This window comes from Musca domestica, unplaced genomic scaffold (assembly GCF_030504385.1).
Source record: "Musca domestica strain aabys unplaced genomic scaffold, Musca_domestica.polishedcontigs.V.1.1 38, whole genome shotgun sequence".
NCBI classification, from domain to species: domain Eukaryota; kingdom Metazoa; phylum Arthropoda; class Insecta; order Diptera; family Muscidae; genus Musca; species Musca domestica.
Genome location: NW_026712324.1, coordinates 7,389,044 through 7,408,050, shown reverse-complemented (window position 1 = coordinate 7,408,050; position 19,007 = coordinate 7,389,044). Strand labels below are relative to the sequence as shown.

Here is a 19,007-nt window from a genome sequence, read left to right as displayed (position 1 = left end):
GTCATTAATAATTAAACTGCAAATATGAACATTTTTTTTTTGCTGCATTTTACTAAAAAATATTCATAGTGGTGTAGGTTATAATAAAGTCGACACTGCTCGACTTTTGTTTTTCCTTGCTGGTTTCTTGCTGGCATTTCAATAAAAAGTTGCATCGCATTTTTTTCGTATTTTTATTAAGTACATGTAGCTTGTATTACGTTACGTTTATGCAACTCTATTCATTTTTTCAGTTTTTCCCATAATTAAAAATCTACAATTGTTTAATTTAAATTATTAAATTAATTGTTCCAATACATAAGGCACATGGTGTGGATTTTCATACAGATTTTCCCACAAACAATTCTTCTTCTTTATCTTTCCAATATCACAGGAACTGAACAATTCAAACTTAGCGAACTCAATCTCATGGAGTGGCGGAAACGTCTTCTGTTGTTGTGTTAGCCTGGATGTATTTGTGCCAAAATCTAAAGAAGAAAATAACAATTATTAGAAAAATGATTCGGACATGACAAAGCGTTAAAAGATATAGAAAAGGAACGACTACGACTCCATGTTTCTGAAGTTAATATAGAGCCATGCCACCAAACAATATTTTCAAGCGGAGGCTTCAGTCTGACCTTTATTTTCTGGCGTAAACAATTCGCACATCTCTTTTACACCTTACCTATTCTTCAGCATATTCCAAACATTTTTCTTCAGAACAAATAATTTAAATATCAGCGGAGCCTCTATCGATAGGAAAATATACTTGGAGATCATGTAATAGGCCAAATTACTCATATATAAAAAAACGAAGAATATTAGACGTGGTATACCCATCATAAAGAATAAACTCAAGATGATTTTAACACTGAAAATACAGGACCAAAAATTGAAGATGATGAAAAAGGAAAATTAATAAAAAAATCTCTTTAAAATTAAAAAAAAAACTGAAAATTACGACTCACGTTTCGACAACAAGATTTTGATTATCCGTTAAATTTGCCACATTGTAACGTGTTGTGCAGATTTTATACGTCAAAATGACAAAGGTGAAGAAATTGAGGAAAAGTATTATGACAACGGGACCAAATGACCAGAAACTACCTGAAAATAAAAAAAAATTAAACACATTAAATAAAGTTGATAAAAAAACTTTACAATAATAGTAATAATTATAATAAAAAATAATAATCAAAAATAACAAATAAACCAGTAAGGAAAGCTCAAAAGTCGGGCGGGGCCGACTATATGATACCCTACACCACTATGCATATTTAGTAGAGCTCTCGTAAAAAGGTTTATACAGGATATTTCAGAGCTCTATGAGATATTTGGTACAAAATCAAAATCTATCTAATTCTATTTTTGGTCTTTATCTGATATCTGGTACCAAATATCATTCCTGTGGAGTGCATATTACGAATGTGAGGTGCCAAATATCACGGTTGTGTAGTGCATAGTAGGAATGTGAGGGACTTAAAGATCAAATCGGATGAAAGATATATATGGGAGCTATAGCTATATCTGAACCGATTTTCTCCAAATTTGATATACTTGCTTCTAGGCCGAACTCGGTTGGGTGTGCCAAAATTCAGGTAATTTGGACTGATAGTGGACATTTGGTGCACATTTAAGGCGAAATCGGATGAAGATATATATGGGAGCTATATCTAAATTTGATCCGATTCTCACCAATTTCAATAGGGTTCGTCCTTGGGCCAAAAAAATATTGCTTAGAAAATTTCATCTCAATCGGATAATAAATGCGACCTGCATTTTGTTCACAAGAATACATGGACAGACGGACGGACGGACGGACAGACGGACGGACTGACATGCATAAATCGACTCAGAAAGTGATTCTATGAAGGTTCTCAAAAGTAACTATGGGTCTATCTCGTTTCCTTCTCCATGTTACAAACAAATGCACAAAGACATAATACCCTTACCACTATGTGGTGTAGGGTATAAAAAGCTGTAAGTTCGGCTGGTCCAAACTTTGGATACCCTCCACCATATAAAAAGCTGTAAGTTCGGCTGGTCCAAACTTTGGATACCCTCCACCATTTGGAAAAAAATTGGAAAATTTAAAAAAAACCGTTAAAAATTCTGTTAAAATCTTAAAAATACCAAATAATAGTTACGGTAAGATTAATCACAAGGACACTGTAATATAAGGGTCATGAAGACTAAAATGGCTAAAGACGACACGTAAATCTCCTCGTGGATATTCATCACTTCACTTCAAGTATCAATTCCATCAATCCTTTAATATAGCCTCCACCTCTTTCACACTTTTGAGGGTTTTCGGATTAATATTCCTTGCAATCCATGAACTTTAGGTATTCAGTGTCTTCGGTAATGTTGCAGATGAAAATATCGAGATATGAAGTTCCACATAAAACATGATGAGTGTAGGGCTAATATTTCGAGGTGTTTTAAACGTCTTGGCCAATCAAACCCATTTATAATGACTCACCAGTGAGTGATACGGGGTATATCCAGTTAAACAAGTAGAAAACCAGTAAAGAAAGTCCTAAAGTCGGGCGGGGCCGATTTTATAATACCCTACACCACTTTGCTAATTAAGTAGAGCTCCACATAGCAATTAAAAGTTTTTATGGGAGAATTCACTCATACACGCAATGATTATAATTATAATTTAAAGTTCAAAGGACTAAATATGCCGAAGCATTTGTATCTTTTAAATTCGGACTTGTATTGCCCATTTGGTGCACAATTAATTTGAAATCGGATAAAAATATATATGGGAACTATATCCAAATCTGAACCGATCTCGATAAAATTTGGCAAAGATATTTCTGAGCTGTATTTGATATATTTCCCTGAATATCGTTGTTACGGAGTGCTTATTACGGCTGTGGGTAACAAATATAACAAATCGGATGAACAGTATATATGGGAGCTATAACTATATCTGAACCGATCTTCACCAAATTTGGCATACTACCTTCTAGACTAAATTCGGTCGTATGTGCCAAATTCCATCCCATTTGGGCAAATATTAGACGTTTGGTGCGCAATCAAAGGTAAATCGGCGAAGTTATATGTGGGAGCTATATCCAAATCTGAACCGATCTCGATAAAATTTAGCAAAGGTATTTCTGAGCTGCATTTGATATATTTACCCAAATATTGTTGTTACAGAGTGCATATTACGGCTGCGGAGGACAAAAATAACAAATCGGATGAACAATATATATGGGAGCTATAGCTATATCTGAACCGATTTCGATCAAATTTGGCATACATATTTTCAGGCCTAACATGGGTGTATATGCAAAATTCTATACAATTCGGGCTGATATTACACGTTTGGTGCACAATAAAAGGCAAATCGGACGAAGATATATATGGGAGCTATATCTAACTTTTTACCGATTATCTCCAATTTCAATAGGGTTCGTCCTTGGGTCAAACAAATGTTGTTTGCAAAATTTCATCTCAATCGGATAATAAATGCGACCTGCATTTTGTTCACAAGAATACATGGACAGACGGACGGACGGACGGACTGACAAGCATAAATCAACTCAGAAAGTGATTCTATGCAGATCATCAAAAGGAAGTATGGGTCTATCTCGTTTCCTTTTGCCTGTTACAAACAAATGCACAAAGACTTAATACACTGACCACCTTGTGGTGTAGGGTATAAAGACCGGTCCGAACTTTGAATACTCTCCACCATTTGTAACCAATTTGGAAAATTTCAAAAAAAGAAAAATAAAAAAATTCTGTTGAAATCTTAGAAATACCGAATATAGCCGTTATATTGGGGTTTATACGAAGACGTTCACAGACCTTCACAGACAATTTTTGCCATAAGCAATTACAATATTCAAATACAAAATCTGAAAAAATCCGGTGCAAATGTCGCTAAAATCATCAAAATGTCGAATATAGGGAAGTACCGTTAATTCGAGGCTATACAAAGACCTGGGCCTTCATAGACAATTTTTCTATCACAGGCTTTATTACCTCTTTGAGGAACTTCAAATAGGAAACTTCAAACAATATCGGGGAATATTGTACCTAAAATCGTCAAAATACCGAATATAGAAAAATACTAATATATGGAGCCCATACGAAGTCATGGACCGGCATAGACAATTTTCTGTCATAGACTGTAGTTCCCAAGAAATTTAAAACAAGACGAAATTTAAAACAACTCCGGTGAATAATGTCCCTTAAATCGTTAAAATATCGAATATCGGGGTACCGTTGTATATGGGCAATACGATGTCGTGGGCCGATATAGACAGAACACTTCCAAGAGATTAAGTACTCCAAAAGAACTGCTGTTGTGGATTTTCTGACAATTTTTTGAAAATTTTGGCTACAGTCATCAAAATACCGAATGTTCTGGGCTATCGTTATATGGGTACTATACGATATCGTGTTCCGATGTAGCCCATCTTCGAACTTCGAACTGCCCGCAGACAAAAGACCGATCTGTGCAAAATTCTAGCTTCCTATCTTAATTCGGACAGACGGACGAACGTTTTAGAATTTTACGCTGATCAAGAATGCAAAGTATCGTCCGTCTAAAATTATTATTTCGATGAGTTACAAACGGAATAACGAACTTAATGTACCCTCCATACTATGTATGGTGGAGCATATAATAAAATAAATAGAAAATAAAATATATAAAATAATCCTCGTGTTTTTATCTGCAATATTGCCGAAGGTACTATATATAAAAAAATTCGAGAATTCCGAGGAATCTTAATCCAAAATTTGTCAAAATGTTGAAAAATGGGGAACTTTCCCCTCTCCATAAGTTACTTTGTGATATAAACAGAAGGTCGATACACGTATCTTTCATTTTTAGCTCTACCTTTATGATCTGGTGAACTTTTTTCTGTATTTATTTTTTATTTTTTTTTTTGTGTTGCACAGTGTAATAGTACTTTAGATTTTTTTGATAAAATAAATAAATTTTGAACTTACTCAGCGTCAAAAAGTATAAAATATAGAAAATTATTGGTATACTCCACACATAGATGGCATAGAGGGTGTAACGTTTCTGATCATTCCTCAAATTATTCTCCACACTCAATTGCTTGAACGTTATCCAAATTTCAAAGCCAATCACGTTCATTGAGAGAAATGTGGACATGAAGAAATATGATGAGATGAAACCTAGGGGAGAAAAAAAAAAACAATTTTAAAATTGCTGTGAGAAATCAGCTTGAGAATATGCAGAATTTTTAGAATTTCGATCTCAAAGAGTAGAATATGGTAATATTCTGTTTTAAAGCGACTGATACGTAAAGTACTAAATCGTAATTTAAGGATCGGTAGGAGCTAGGATCTGAAAATGTTTGCATGAGGGTTACTCTTAGTCGTGAGGGTTACTCATTCTAAGTCGATTTAGCGATGTCCGTCGGTCTGTCTGCCCGTCTGTCTGTCGTAATCACGAACGAATTGAAATAGAAGGCTAAAATTTTGCACACATGTTTGTTTTTCCAGTAGGCGGGTTAAGTTCGTAAATGGGCCATGTAGGTCCACGTTTTCATATAGCCCCCATATAACGGTACCTCTTGATATTCAGTATTTTGTTGATTTTAGCGACATTATTCACCGGAATTGTTTCAACTTTGGTATTTGAAGTTCGAAATGGATACTACAGTCTGTGACAGAAAATTGTCTATGCATCAGTATCAGTACCTCTCTATATTCAGTATTTTAACGAGTTTAGGTACAAAACCTACCGAAATAGTTTGAGATGTCGTATTTGAAGTTTGTAATGGATGCTACATCCTGTGACAGAAAATTGTCTATGTTGGTTCAGGTCTTCTCACAGCTCCGATATAACGGAACCTCCCATATATACGATCTTGATGATTTTAGCTACATTATTCCCCGTTTATTTCAAGTTTAGAATTTGAATATGGTAATGGCTTATGACAAACAATGCCTATGTAGGTCCACGTCGTATAGACACCAATATAACGGCTATATTCGGTATTTTTAAAATTTTAACAGATTTTTTTAAGGATTTTATTTTTTGAAAATTTCCAAATTTGTTCCAAATGGTGGAGGGTATTAAAAGTTCGACCCGGCCGAACACAGACCCCAAGAGTGACGTCCATATCAAATTTTAGAATTCCAACTCTATTCCTTCACCCAATACAAAATCGAGTGCTATTCAGTACTTTTAGTACAATTGTAGGGCACATTTCCAAAATCACTTATATATCTTAATTCCAGACTACAATATCACACAATTCCTTCACACAATACCAAATTTAGTACCATTGAGTACTTTTCTTACAAATATAAGGAGGTATTTCCAAACCATCGCTAAATATCAAACACAGATACCAACAGAGACCACAATATCAAATTTCAGAATTTTATCTCTACACCTCATATATATTATGCATATCCAAAACTACCTACATTTCTCCATCCTAGATAAAAACTTAGTACTATTTAGTACAAATGTATTGCACACATTTATATTGTACATACAGGTTTAGATGAAAAAACTGCAGCCAACTTCAGACGGCTTTTATTTCTTAGCCTCTCGTCCGACAGCTGTTAAAATTATTTCAGTGACGGCTCATTATATTGTTTACAAGCGTACAAAATTCAAGCGTGGTATTGCGATTTCTTTATAAGTGACTATCGTTAGAGCACTCCAGCATTTAAATGTGAATAAACCTTTTGTGCCTCGTACCATCGCTCGTTGCCGCGATACTGGTAGCGTAGCCCGACGTCAAGGAAGTGGAAGGAAGAAAACGGAATAAAGCCATTGAAATTCCAAAAAGTGCAAGAACTTATACCGCAACAGAAAGAAAATAGACTCAAAAGAGCTAAAGAGTTGATTCGCTTGGCCGAAAGTGGTGAACTTGTCCAAAATGATCGTGCTTACTTGCCAAGGAGGTCAGCTGAAAATGTGCACCTTCTGTTGGCCACCAAAACTCAAGCGCCGGCCATGGTTATGGTGTGGGCCGCCATAACAGCCGATAGTCGTTCCCTGCTCGTATTAATCGACCGTGACATCAGAATAAGTGTCGAATATTATCGCGGAGGGTGTATTAAAGCCTTGTGCACGCAAACATTTTGGCCGCAGACCTTGTAAATACCAACAGGACTCAGCACCATCGCACGCAGCACGCACCCACCCAAGAATGGTTACAAAATGAGGTTCATCGCTTCATTTCCAGCGCACAATGGCCACCAAAATCTCCGGATACCAATCCGTCGGACTATTGTTTCTGGAGTATTTTGGAAAGCAAAGTTGGCACTAAAAAAATATCAAAGTGTAGATCACCTCAAGCAAGCGCTTCGCCGGGAATGGGACAAAATACCGCAGAGCAACATTCGGGCAGCGTGTGACGGTTTCATTGGCCTTTTGAAGGCCATAATTCGTGCCAAAGGCGACCAATTCGAACAAATCTAAATGTATTCTAAGATTTGATGCTTATTTCCATTTTTTGCTTTCATTTAATAAAATTTAAAAAAATGTAAAAATTATGGCGTTTGACTTTGTTGCAGTTTTTTTATCTCACCCGTATTTCCAAAACCACCTGCATACCTCAACACCAGATACCAACAGGAACCTCAATATCAAATTTGGGGTTTCTAGCTCTATCCATTCATCCAATACCCAATTTAGTACACAATTCCGATACTATGTCCATGTGTCCATGGCTATACCCTAATATAAAATATTTGATTTAAAACACTATCTGCTACCCCTATACCAAATTTAGCCAAATATAGTACTATTTAGTACCTTTCGTGCACTTATACTACATATTTCCAAAAACCCAACCATATCACAAACCTACCGCCACATGGACCCCAATACAAAAATTTTAAATTTGATCTATACCCGTTCGCCCTAAACCAAACTGTTCCAAATTTAGTACCATTTAGTACAGTTTTCACACTTAGTATATACTTCCAAAACAACCTTCATTTATCAAACTTACTTTACCACCTTAATTGTAAATTTCAAGTTTTCTATTCTCTATTCGTTTGCGTAATACCAGAAGGTACCGTTTTATATTATTTGGTTCCATTCTTCCTTAGTTCCATCCTAACCTTGAAGTTTGAATTTCCAAAAACCCTTTCATACGTTTATCCTGCACTCCATCAGTGACTCTCATTTCAAATTTTAGAATTCTAGAACAATTTTAGAACTTTTCCTACCCTTTTAGTACGAATTTCAAAAACAACTTTGCCTTATCACATCTACGCTGCAAGAATGACTCTCAAGATTCCGGCTTCAACCGATTCGTCTGGGCCTGTCAGTCAGTGAGTTATTTCACAATTCTTTTTTATATAATTTTCGGGTTTCAGCAAATTATTCTTTTTGACTTACCAATGACAACTGACAAATATTTTTGATTGCCATAACTCCAGATGACATCGACACAGGTTATCATCGATGTGTGGGCCATAACCAGTGATGTCAAATACCATATGAAGAGTTTTAAACGCATATTACCCCTCAGATCTTTGATCAATAAGTAGATACATATGGTGGACAAGAGAAGCAACACCGACAATATTAGGCCTGTAAACAATTGCAATTTAATTTAAATATATATGTTTTTTTTTTTTTAATTTTTTGTACGTCATACCCACGATGATTACATATCGGGAATAACTATACCATGTATATTCGGTGGCACAGTCCAGTGGTATAAAGTCGGTTTTATGCGTGGTATCGTTATAGTGTTGGGTAAAACAATAGTCTGGAATATGGTTCGGATTCTGTAAATAAAATATTACATTAACAAGTTTCCTAACACTGTGGGCGATTTCCCAATAACAGGACATTCCGGACATTCGGTTTCCCGAAATCACCTAGAACGATCAATTAAATTTACTGTGTACAGGGTGAGATGAAAAAACTGCAACCAACTTCAGACTACTGTCATTTCTAAGCCACTCGTCCGACAGCTGTTAAAATTATTCCGGTGACAGCTCATTATATTGTTTACAAGCGTACAATAACATTTTGGTGAGAATTTTCCAGCGAAAAAGATATTCATGATGGAATTCAAGCGTTATAGTGTGACATTTTTATATATTTGGTTTGAAAACCACAAGTGGCTATCGTTAGAGCACTCCAGCATTTAAATGTGAATAAATATTTTGTGTCTCGTACCATCGCTCGTTACCGCGGTACTGGTAGAGTAGCCCGACGTCAAGGAAGTGGACGGAAGAAAACAGCAACATCAGCAGAAATGGTTCGAAAAGTAAAGTAGCGACTTGATCGAAGCCCGCGTCGCAGTGGCCGAAAAATGGCTCGTGAGCTGAACATATCGCAATCTTCCATTCGGCAAAATTTGAAAAATTAGCCCGGGGTAAAGCCTTTTAAATTCCAAAATATTCAAGAGCTTACACCGCAACAGAAAGAAAATAGACTCAAAAGAGCTAAAGAGTTGCTTCGCTTGGTCGAAAGTGGTGGAACTGTCGAACTTGGTTTTCTCCGATGAGAAACATTCGTTGTCCAGCAGTTTGTAAACAGACAAAATGATAGAGTTTACTTGCCAAAGAGGTCAGCTGAAAATGTGCACCGTTGGTTGGCCATCAGAACTAAAGCGCAGGTTATGGTGATGGTGTGGGCCGCCATAACAGCCGATGACTGCTCTCCGTTCGTATTAATCGACCGTGGCATCAGAATAAATGCCGAATATTATCGCGAAAATATTCTGAAAATATTCATTTTGGCCGCAGACCTTGGAAATTCCAACAGGACTCACCTCCATCGCTCTCAGCACGCGCTACCCAAGAATGGTCACATGAGGTTCCACGCTTCATTTCCAGCGCACAATGGCCATCAAAATCTCCGGATACCAATCCGTTGGACTATTGTGTCTGGAATATTTTGGAAAGCAAGGTTGGCACTAAAAAATCCCAAAGCGTCGATCACCTCAAGCAAGCAAGTGCTTCGCCGGGAATGGGCCAAATACCGCAGAGCAACATTCGGTTTCATTGACCGTTTGAAGCCCATAATTCGTGCCAAAGGTGACCAATTCGAACATTTCTAAACTTATTCTAAAATTTCATGCTCTTTCCGACATTTTTTGCTTTCATTCAATAAAATTAAAAACAAATTTTTTAAAAATTTTGGCGTTTGACTTTGTTGCAGTTTTTTATCTCACCCTTATACCCTCAAGATATGGTGTAGACGGTTGAAACGCCAGACAGTGTTGAATCATCAAACCTTCTGTATACAACCACAACCACAAAAATTCCCCAAGAAAAAAGTCTTAATCACTTCAAACGACCTCCCTCCCTCCCCACACTCACTTCGATCCAAGACCATTCCTTTCGCGGCCATGAAATTTGTATATCCTCGGAACGTAAACACGGCACACTGACATCATGCCAAAATTTCACCAAAAGTTCCATATAACGATGATTGCCATTGAAGACATTCAGTTTAGAATCCATCGAAAGGTTAAAATACTTCCAGACGAGGTGACATTTTTCGGGATTTATGCGATAAAAATCTGTTGAGTTACAACACGATTTAATGCACGACGTTTCATCGGTATGACAGACATCGTTTGATGCCACAACAACAAGTTGCCAACCAAATATCGTCATCAGTAATGCGGCCGGGAGAAGAATCTTCATATTTCATCGAAGATGTGAAACGTTTGAGTATTCGAAGAGTACTACTGGCCGTTCAATGTGTGATCCATTGACTATATCAATTATTATTAAACTGTGGTTTTGAATCTGATGGCAGATTTGTTGACTTGTGAACCACAACAATTGTAAACCAAAAATAAACTAATATTAATTAACAATTTTGAACTAAAATAAAATTGTATTAAACAACAACGAGTACTTTCCCCATCCTTTGTGGTCTGATATCGTGTGGAGACACGACACGGTTCGGAAAAGAGAAGAGAAGAAACACTCCTACCTATAAATTTAAAGAGAAAAACGTAGTCTTAAAACAAACAAGTAAAATAGTATCAGTCGGTTTTGCCGACAGATGTATACCCTCAGCCTTGAGTTACGAACGTGACAGATTTGGACTATATCGACTACTTCTTGTACTTTATATGAGGTATGTGCACCTTTTCGAAAAATGGAAATATGCGTCAGGTAACAGATACAGCGGACCGAAGTATTCCATTTTCACACTTCATCTAATACAGATAAAATACATCATCCTAGTTTGAATAGAATCGGATGATAATTTTGCGTTTTATGAGCTTCATGGATACTCATAATTTTGACCTTTTGTGGGGGAGGTACCAGAAGGAGTGGACCGATATATCCCATCTTCACATCAGATCTTGAGTTAGTAAAAATAATGGGACGTGTGTAATATGAAGAGAACTGGATGTTTATTTCGGATTCTTTGGAATGGAATCGTGTTCAAGTGTTTTAAGAGCGTGATGAATATTCAAAATTTCGATCTTTGTGGGGGAGGTACTTGATGGAGTGGGCCTATATTATCCATTTTTACACCTGACCTAGAACTGACGTAAATATCAGGATTTGCAAAGTTGGAACAAAATCGGATTATCGATACTCTTTCTGTGCAGAAAATATTTTTTTTTATATATTTTATTTTTTTGAAAATCTTTTATCATTTGTGTGGGAGGTACCAGAAGGAGTGGACCGATATATTCCATCTTAATACCAGATCTTGGGTTAATATAAATATTGAGATGTGTGAAATTTGAAGACAATCGAACTCTTATATCACATTTTATGAGAGTTGTAATTATTTAAAATTTCGACCCTTTGTGGGGGAGGTACCAGAAGGAGTGGACCGATATTGCCCATTTTCACACCTGACCTAGTACTAATGCAAATGTTAATACTTGCAAAGTTTGAGCTAAATCGGATTATCGTTTCTCTTTCTGTGCAAAAAATATATATTTATTAAAATTTCGACCATTTGTGGGGGAGGTACCAGAAGGAATGGACCGATATATTCCATCTTAACATCAGACCTTGGGCTAACATAAATATTGACATGTGTGAAATTTGAAGGCAATCGGACATATTATGAGAGTTGTAATTATTCAAAATTTTGACCATTTGTGGGGGAGGTACTTGATGGAGTGGACCGATATTGTCCATTTTCACACTTGACCTAACACTGACGCAAATATTAAGATTTGCAAAGTTGGGGCAAAATCGGTTTATCGCTTCTCTTTCTGTGCAAAAAATAAATTTTTTGAAAATTTCGACCTTTTGTGGGGGAGGTACCAGAAGGAGTGGACCGATATTGCCCATCTCCGAACTCGATCTAAGTTTGACAAAAATATTACGATGTATCAAGTTTGGACCAAATCGGATACTCCCTTCAAGAGTTATCGTGCGCACCAGCCAGCCAGCCAGACAGACAGACAGACGGACGGACGGACGGACATCGCTAGATCGACTCCAAATGTTCTGAAACGGATTTGGTCCAAAGAGACCTAGGGTCTAAAACCGTTATTTCGACTAGGCACGTTTTGACCGTATCAAATGATATATACCCCCTGTAGCCATATGGCTGAGGGTATAATAAAAAAATAATAAAGTTCGACCGGGCCGAACTTTTAAAACCCTCCCCCTTTGGGAAAAGAAAACATTTTTATTTTCAATGAATAAATTTTTCTTTGAGCTTTAGGTCTGGATTTTTGGATATATTCGCTATAAAAAATCGTGGATCTAAATATTCAATATTCTCCCACCGGAGCTAGAACCCATTATGAACTACAAATACCAATTTTTAGACAAATCGGTGGAAAAATGTGACAAAAGTTATCAAAATACCGGGTATCGGGAGGTACAGTTATATGAACGATTTATAAAAACGTGGACGTATATATACAATGTTTCGCCACCGAAGTTAGAATCCATTTTGAACTACAAATACCAATTTTTAAAAAAATCCGAGATAATAAGTGGCGAAAATCGTCAAAATACCGGATAACAGCCAACCTATTCAAAACGTAGACCGATATATCTCATTATACCCTACACCACATAGTGGTAAGGGTATTATGTCTTTGTGCATTTGTTTGTAACAGGCAAAAGGAAACGAGATAGACCCATAGTTCCTTTTGATGATCTGCATAGAATCACTTTCTGAGTTGATTTATGCATGTCAGTCCGTCTGTCCGTCCGTCCGTCTGTCCATGTATTCTTGTGAACAAAATGCAGGTCGCATTTATTATCCGATTGAGATGAAATTTTGCAAACAACATTTGTTTGGCCCAAGGACGAACCCTATTGAAATTGGAGATAATCGGTAAAAATTTAGATATAGCTCCCATATATATCTTCGTCCGATTTGCCTTTTATTGTGCACCAAACGTGTAATATCAGTCCGAATAGTATGGAATATTGCACGTACGATCAGATTGGGCCTCAAAATAAGTATGCCAAATTTGATCGAAATCGGTTCAGATATAGCTATAGCTCCCATATATATTGTTCATCCGATTTGTTATTTTTGTACTCCGCAGCCATAATATGCACTCTGTAACAACAATATTTGGGGAAATATATCAAATACAGCTCAGAAATACCTTTGCTAAATTTTATCGAGATCGGTTCAGATTTGGATATAGCTCCCATATATAACTTCGTCCGATTTACCTTTTATTGTGCACCAAACGTCTAATATTATGGGATGGAATTTGGCACACACGACCGAATTTAGTCTAGAAGATAGTATGCCAAATTTGGTGAAGATCGGTTCAGATATAGCTATAGCTCCCATATATATTGTTCATCCGATTTCTAGTATTTGTTACCCACAGACGTAATATGCACTCTGTAACAACGATATTTCAGGAAATATATCATATACAGCTCAGAAATATATTTGCAAAATTTTTTCGAGATCGGTTCCGATTTGGATATAGCTCCCATATATATCTTTATCTGATTTTAAATTAATTTTGCACCAAATGGCCAATACAAGTCCGAATTTAAAAGATACAAATGCTTCGGCATATTTGGTCCTTTGAACTTTAAATTATAATTATAATCATAGGGTGTATGATTGAATCCTCCCATAAAAACTTTTAATTGTTACGTGGAGCTCTACTAAATTAGCAAAGTGGTGTAGGGTATCATAAAGTCGGCCCCGCCCGACTTTAGGACTTTCTTTACTGGTTTTCAATATGAACCATCCTAGACACAATACAAATTGTTCTGCCAATTTTATAAGCGCTACATTGGAGACCACCGAGTCTTCTATTCGTCCGAGAATATATAGTAGACCATAGAAGACTTCCATTTGCCAGAGAAGACCACCGGGTCTTCTATATCTTTCATATAAGCCCACAAGATATTCTATCAGCTATTGAAGACATCGATCTTGTTCTTGATATTTTAAGTCTTAAGGACTTTACATATTCCAAGAAGAAGAAAAGATCTTCGCATCCGTTGAAAACCTCAACGCTTATTTCTAGGCATTTTAAGAGAATACCTCCGAAACCGGAATAACAAGAAAAACCATCAAATTTCCAAGAAAAACGTTAAAAAATCCAAGAAAATGTTATGAAACCTTGTTTGACGATTTCTTTTCATATTCCAATGACGCAAAAATTACCATTGAAATGTGAAACTTCCCAAACGCAGCCACAATACCCATGAGGATAGGCTTGTCACAAGTGTTTGGCAGTCCGCTGTGCCTGAGGCGAGTGCTTCACGTTTTGACTTAACATTTTCCAATGTTAGAGAACACATTGGAAATCGATCGATCATTAAATTGTTCAATGTGAGTATGTATGTATGTCAGTGTCATTAGAAGAGACCATAACTAAATGTTTGATATGTTTGCGCATGCGTGAAACCCCTAAACGTTGCAAGACGTAAAAATCATTCATGCGTGTGTGTGTTCGCTCGGTGTTTGTTTGCCACCGAGTCACGTCCCGTTTTGTCCCAATAGAAAAATGGTAAACATAATTTTTGTTGACATTCCTCTTGTCTAGCGAGACAAGTTCTTTCTGCTTGGACAGCCAGATAGACAAAGGACAATTTTTGGGCGACACAGTGTCTGGCAACTTCGGTCTGTTACGCCGCATCGAAACCAGCACTTATGTTTTTTGATGACATCAAATGTTGATTTTATTTTTAGAATGACCCTTAGAGTCCCAGAAAGTGAAGTAGAAATTTGATTCACACATTAAACCACTTGAAATGTTGGGTTTTCAACATCAAAAGTGATAGTGAATTTGAAAATCTACTTGAAATTGCAGATGTTTTAGCTCGATTTACGTTCCATTACATTTTTAGCATTTCTCAAGTCATAAAAGAGGGAATTCCAAATTCTTTAGAATTTCATTGGAATTATCGGAAAATTATTGTTGTTTTTGTGGTATTTGTTTAGGACTTTTCCCGTAATTTTAAAAAATTAAATGTCTTCCGTAAATATAGACAAGATCTTTGAATCCATAGAAAATCTGTTTGGATGTAGATGAAATGTTTCGTTTTAAAGGATACCCGGTCTTATTTCTACATATATAACCAGTAAGGAAAGACAGAAGTCGGACAGGACCGACTTAATGGTACCCAACATTACTATCTACATTTTGTAGAGTCACCTATAAAAAATTAACGTTTTTATACCCTCAGCCATATGGCTAGAGAGGGTATATCATTTGATACGGTCAAAACATGCCTAATGGAAATAACGATTTTAGGGTCAAAATTTTAAAGGGACAAAATTTTAAAAGGACAAAATTTTAAAGGGTCAAAAGTTTTGAATAGCCATGAAACTCATAATAGCGAAATTAACTTCCGACTCCATTCAGAATTGGTGCATCTTAATATTAATATCAATATAAGATCTGTTTTCGGATGATAGAGACCAGACCAAGACCTGGAGTGCTCTAAGGATAGCCACTTGTGGTTTTCCAGCCAAATATAAAGAAATCAAACTATCACACTCGAATTCCATCACGAATAACTGTGTTTCTGGAAAATTCGCACCAAAATGCTTCTGTACGCTTGTAAACAATATAATGAGCTGTCACTGGAATAATTTTAACAGCTATCGATCGAGTGGCTTAGAAATGACAGCAGTTTGAAGTTGGTTGCAGCGACTTGATCGAAACCCACATCAAAGTGGGTGCAGAATGGATCGTGAGCTGAACATATCGCAATATTCCATTCGGCAAATATTGAAAAATGAGCTCGGGATAAAGCTATTGAAATTCCAAAAACTGCAAGAACTTACACCGCAACAGAAAGAAAATAGACTCAAAAGAGTTGCTTCACTTGGCCGAAACTTGTGAACTGCCGAATTTGGTTTTCTCCGGTGAGAAAACATTCGTTGGCCAGCAGTTTGCAAACAAACAAAATGATCGTGTTTACTTGCCAAAGAGGTCAGCTGAAAATGTGCAGCTTCGGTTGGCCACCAGAACTCAAGCACCGGCCACCGGTGATGGTGTGGGCCGCCATAACAGCCGATGGTCGCTCTCCGCTCGTATTAATCGACCGTGGCGTCAGAATAAATGCCGAATATTATCGCAAAAATATTCTGGAAGGTGCATAAAAACCTTGGGCACTCAAACATTTTGGCCGCAGACCTTGGACATTCCAACAGGACTCAGCACCATCGCACTCAGCACGCGCCACCCAAGAATGGTTACAAAATGAGGTTCCACGCTTCATTTCCAGCGCACAATGGTCACCAAAATATCCGGATACCAATCCGTTGGACTATTGTGTCTGGAGTATTTTGGAAAGCAAGGTTGGTACTAAAAAATACCAAAGTGTAGATTACATCAAGCAAGCGCTTCGCCGGGAATGGGTCAAAATACCGCAGAGCAACATTCGGGCAGCGTGTGACGGTTTCATTGGCCGTTTGGAGGCCTACATTCGTGCCAAAGGTAACCTATTCGAACAAATCTAAACTTATTCTAAAATTTGATGTTATTTCCGACATTTTTACTTTCATTCAATAAAATTAAAAAAAAAAACACAAGTTAAAAACCAGTAAAGAAAGTCTTAAAGTCCGGCGGCGCCGACTTTATGATACCCTACACCACTTTGCTAATTAAGTAGAGCTCCACATAACAATTAAAAGTTTCTATGGGAGAATTCAATCATACACGCTATGATTATAATTATAATTTAAAGTTCAAAGGACTAAATTCGGAATTGTATTGCCCATTTGGTGCACAATTAATTTGAAATCGGATAAAGATATATATGGGAGTTATATCCAAATCTGAACCGATCTCGATAAACTTTGGCAACGATATTTCTGCGCTGTATTTGATATATTTCCCTGAATATCGTTGTTACAGAGTGCATATTACGGTTGTGGGTACCAAATATAACAAATCGGATGAATAATATATATGGAAGCTATAACTATATCTGAACCGATCTTCAAAATTTGGCATACTACCTTCTAGACTAAATTCGGTCGTATGTGCCAAATTCCATCCCATTTGGACAAATATTAGACGTTTGGTGCACAATAAATGATAAATCGGACGAAGTTATATATGGGAGCTATATCCAAATCTGAACCGATCTCGATAAAATTTAGCAAATGTATTTCTGAGCTGTATTTGATATATTTCCCCAAATATTGTTGTTGCATAGTGCATATTACGGTGGCGGTGGACAAAAATAACAAATCGGATGAACAATATATATGGGAGCTATAGCTATATCTGAACCGATTTCGATCAAATTTGGCATACATATTTTCAGGCCTAATATGGGTGTATGTGCAAAATTCCATACAATTCGGGCTGATATTACACGTTTGGTGCACAATAAAAGTCAAATCGGACGAAGATATATATGGGAGCTATATCCAAATTTTGACCGATTATCTCCAATTTCAATAGGGTTCGTCCTTAGGCCAAACAAAAGACCTTTGCAAAATTTCATCTGGATCGGGCAATAAATGCGACCTGTACTTTGTTTACAAAAATACATGGACAGACGGACGGACGGACGGACAGACGGACGGACGGACGGACATGCATAAATCGACTCAGAATGTGATTCTATGCAGATCATCAAAAGGAACTATGGGTCTATCTCGTTTCCTTCTGCCTGTTACAAACAAATGCACAAAGACATAATACCCTGACCACCTTGTGGTGTAGGGTATAAACAGTAAGTTCGGCCGGGCCGAACTTTGAATTCCCTCCACCATTTGGAACGAATTTAGAAATTTTCAAAAAATAAAATCCTTAAAAAATTCTGTTACAATTTTAAAACCAGTAAAGAAAGTCTTAAAATCGGTCGGGGCCGATTTTATGATACCCTTTGCTAATTTAGTAGAGCTGCGCATAACAATTAAAAGTTTTTATGGGAGAATTCAATCATACACGCTATGATTATAATTATAATTTAAAGTTCAAAGGGCTAAATATGTCGAAGCATTTGTATCCTTTAAATTCGGACTTGTATTACCCATTTGGTGCACAATTAATTTGAAATCGGATAAAGATATATATGGGAGCTATATCCAAATCGGAACCGATCTCGATAAAATTTGGCAAAGATATTTCTGAGCTGTATTTGATATATTTCCCCAAATATTGTTGTTACAGAGTGCGTATTGCGGCTGCGGAGGACAAAAATAACAAATCGGATGAACAATATATATGGGAGCTATAGCTATATCTGAATCGATTTCGATAAAATTTGGCATACTTATTTTAAGGTCCAATCTGATCGTACGTACAAAATGCCATACTATTCGGACTGATATTACACGTTTGGTGCACAATAAAAGGCACATCGGACGAAGATATAAATGGGAGCTATATCTAAATTTTGACCGATTATCTCCAATTTCAATAGGGTTCGTCCTTCGGCCAAACAAATGATTTGTGCAAAATTTCATCTGGATAGGGCAATAAATGCCAACTGTACTTTGTTTACAAAAATACATGGACAGACGGACGGGCGGACAGACGGACGGACGGACATGCATAAATCGACTCAAAATGTGATTCTATGCAGATCATCAAAAGGAACTATGGGTCTATCTCGTTTCCTTTTGCCTGTTACAAACAAATGCACAA

The 19,007-nt window shown here is 36.8% G+C and overlaps 1 protein-coding gene across 2 annotated transcripts; it reads right to left on the bottom strand.

Annotated features, from left to right (window-relative positions):
• Window positions 1-267: 267 nt before the first annotated feature.
• LOC105262380 (G-protein coupled receptor Mth) lies at window positions 268-10,677 on the bottom strand. 2 transcript variants are annotated; one of them, XM_059126343.1, is made up of 7 exons: window positions 10,288-10,676; window positions 8,610-8,742; window positions 8,348-8,542; window positions 4,960-5,151; window positions 951-1,089; window positions 668-853; window positions 269-467 (listed from the first exon to the last, which is right to left on the bottom strand). In XM_059126343.1, exons 1-7 carry the CDS (start codon window positions 10,615-10,617, stop codon window positions 407-409), a joined length of 1,236 nt encoding a protein of 411 aa, XP_058982326.1. In that variant the 5' UTR covers window positions 10,618-10,676; the 3' UTR covers window positions 269-406. The 2 variants fall into 2 exon arrangements, with proteins under 2 accessions (XP_058982327.1, XP_058982326.1); XM_059126344.1 differs by lacking the exon at window positions 4,960-5,151 and having other exon boundaries at window positions 268-467; window positions 10,288-10,677.
• Window positions 10,678-19,007: the final 8,330 nt, after the last annotated feature.